The sequence below is a fragment of the Montipora foliosa genome, chromosome 11 (genome assembly GCF_036669935.1).
Source record: "Montipora foliosa isolate CH-2021 chromosome 11, ASM3666993v2, whole genome shotgun sequence".
Classification (NCBI taxonomy): domain Eukaryota; kingdom Metazoa; phylum Cnidaria; class Anthozoa; order Scleractinia; family Acroporidae; genus Montipora; species Montipora foliosa.
In genome coordinates, this window is record NC_090879.1 from 20,864,147 (window position 1) to 20,866,646 (window position 2,500).

The following is a 2,500-nucleotide window of genomic DNA, read 5'->3' on the forward strand; positions in this document are numbered from 1 at the left end:
ATTATGAGCTCAGTGGTAGAGAACCCAATCCCAGAGTCACCATTGAAAAAATATGTCTTCGAAATTCCGACATTCAGCAAAATTTCTCCATTCCATTTATATTTATGAATCAATAGTAACTGTTGTTATCAGGATATATTTCCTCCAATCTGTACTGACTTTGTGCTGTAAGACATTATCCAAATTGTTCTATAAAAACATTTTAAAGTAGGTAATGCCTTGTAGGGTAAATATGGTTTCAGGCTAAAAATAGGTTCATGATTTAAGCTGTAATTAGTAGAGTGCATATTATTGATAGTATTGTGGAAAGAGAGAAGTGATCCTTGCACTTACTGTATCTGAACAATTTAAACAAAGATTGCCTCTTATTTGCACCTGAAAAATTCAGGTGGCTTTAATTTAATGGGACTCAAACCTGTGCGCTTTGCGATGCCAGTGCAATGCTCTAAGATTTGCAGACCCTTATTATTTGACTCAATTTATCATCATCATTTGGGCACACCTTCTTTGGACCCTTATTGGACCCAGACAAAGATGTCTGGCAATGTCACAGTGGCTGTATTGTCTCACAGCAGAAACCCATAAGGGTTGAAATGTGTAACACGCGTTCACAGCTTCCGAATGTTCAGTGCGAACTGATTGGTTGAATCTTTCAGTGCTAAGTACCATATTTGGAAACTCCTCGCTCTTGTTGTTCCAAATATGGTACTTAGCAAATTGAATATTAAGAAGCTTGTTTCCCAGCACAAAAGGGGCCGTTACACGTTTCAACCCTTATGGGTTTCTGCTCACAGTTAATTAATGTAGTTAGGTATGTGCAAGTGATACTTTTCAATATGTTTGGCCCAATTCTGTTTTTCTTATTACTTTTCTCAAAAATATAAATTATTTTTTCTTGTCTGCAGGCTGGTTTGAAGAATCTCTTTCAGGATAAACAAAATTTTGGAGTTAATATACCAGAATTGCCTGGTGAGAGGATACACTATAAAAATAAATAATTCAGTTGTGGTGAAAATTCAGCTCTAGACTTTAATAGCTTTGACTAAAGGGGAAAATAACTTGCTGGGTATTAAATTAAACCTACTGGAAATTACTACCTGTGTATTGACATCTGCAAATACATGTAGATATCTTTTCAATGTTATTGGGATATGTATGTATGCCCAGTCTCACTTCACTTCAGTGTAATTGGGGTGAAAAGAGATTGGGATGGGTTTGCTGCTGTGGTGTGGTGAAGATTTTGAGATGGCTAGCCATTGTGTTGTATACTGGATCATTGGGGGATTGAATGTAGATGGAAATATTATTCCATTACTCGCCCACTCTCCCTTTTTTCACCTTCCATTGTTTATTAACGTGGAGTGATCTTCTCTTCTTTGCTGTGAATGGGATTGTGGCTGGATTTCCAGGAATTGCCGGCAATGAAAGCAATCTCCATTTAGGAGCCAGCTGTCAATAGTGTAAACTCATGTAGGTCATTGGCATCTAACCCCCACTTGGTGATAATTGCAGTGGTAAAAAAATATTGGAAACTTAATTTACTAGAGACTCCAAACCAGTTGGATTTTCCTACGGAGGGATCAAAAGTTCAGTAAACCCTAGACTTTTTAAGTCACAATTATGTTTTTTGAGCTAGTCCAATTTTACCTTATCTTGTGTTCTTTTTTATCAGTTACACGTTTTGCTGGTGGAATGCTCTTTGGAGCATTTTCCAAGAAACAGTGCAAAAATGTTGAAGACTTTTGCCAGGTATTGGTTGATTCAGAACTCTAACTGCCAATTATCATGTAAGGTTTAAGGGGATAAATTATCATTTTTTGAACGATATTTTCTAAAAAGGTTTTGTTTTTTCCATTTCTTTTAGAGGGTTATCCAACTGTCACCAATTGTGGCCCAGTCTGAAATTGTTCTTGCATTCTTCAGTCAATGGGCAACAGACGGCATTTCACGAAATGATAATGACAAGGGGTAAGTGATACCCAATCAAAAAGGGTGCAGATGGGAGGGTGCTGAAATCCCTAAATAAAAGTCTATCATTTTATTTTAATGACTATACAAGCTCACTTGGGTGGTGCTGTGGTGAGAGCTCTTGCCTCCCACCAATGTGGCCTGGGTTTGATTCCTAGATTCAGCGTCTTGTGGGTTGGGTTTGGGTGTTCTCTACTGTGCTCCGAGAGGTTTTTCTCCGGGTAATCTGGATTTCCCCTCTCCTCAAAAACCAGTATGATTTGATATATGAATTTGATTTCATTTGTGCATGACCCCATAAGCTATTAGTCAATGAAAATTAAGTTTTATTATTATTGTTATTGCTATTATTATTATTATTATTATTATTATTAAATTATTACTATTATTATCATTAATAGATATTATTAAGCATTGTGATAATGTCATTTATGATTAGTAACTTATAGTTTCTACCATATGAACCATATACATGTAATAATATTGTCAGTACTTCCAACAGAAAATGTATTAGCTTTCAGGCGTGCTGTTA

At 36.2% G+C, this 2,500-nt stretch overlaps 1 protein-coding gene across 5 annotated transcripts in view; it reads left to right on the plus strand.

Annotated features, from left to right (window-relative positions):
• Positions 1 to 2,500, plus strand: part of LOC137977531 (uncharacterized) — a 25,242-nt gene that overhangs the window by 2,166 nt on the left and 20,576 nt on the right. For all 5 annotated transcript variants that reach the window (XM_068824780.1, XM_068824782.1, XM_068824779.1 and 2 more), the window contains 3 exons: positions 906 to 969; positions 1,673 to 1,749; positions 1,865 to 1,968. In XM_068824780.1, the coding sequence (XP_068680881.1) occupies positions 906 to 969; positions 1,673 to 1,749; positions 1,865 to 1,968 (245 nt within the window). The remainder of the gene's footprint in view (positions 1 to 905; positions 970 to 1,672; positions 1,750 to 1,864; positions 1,969 to 2,500) is intronic.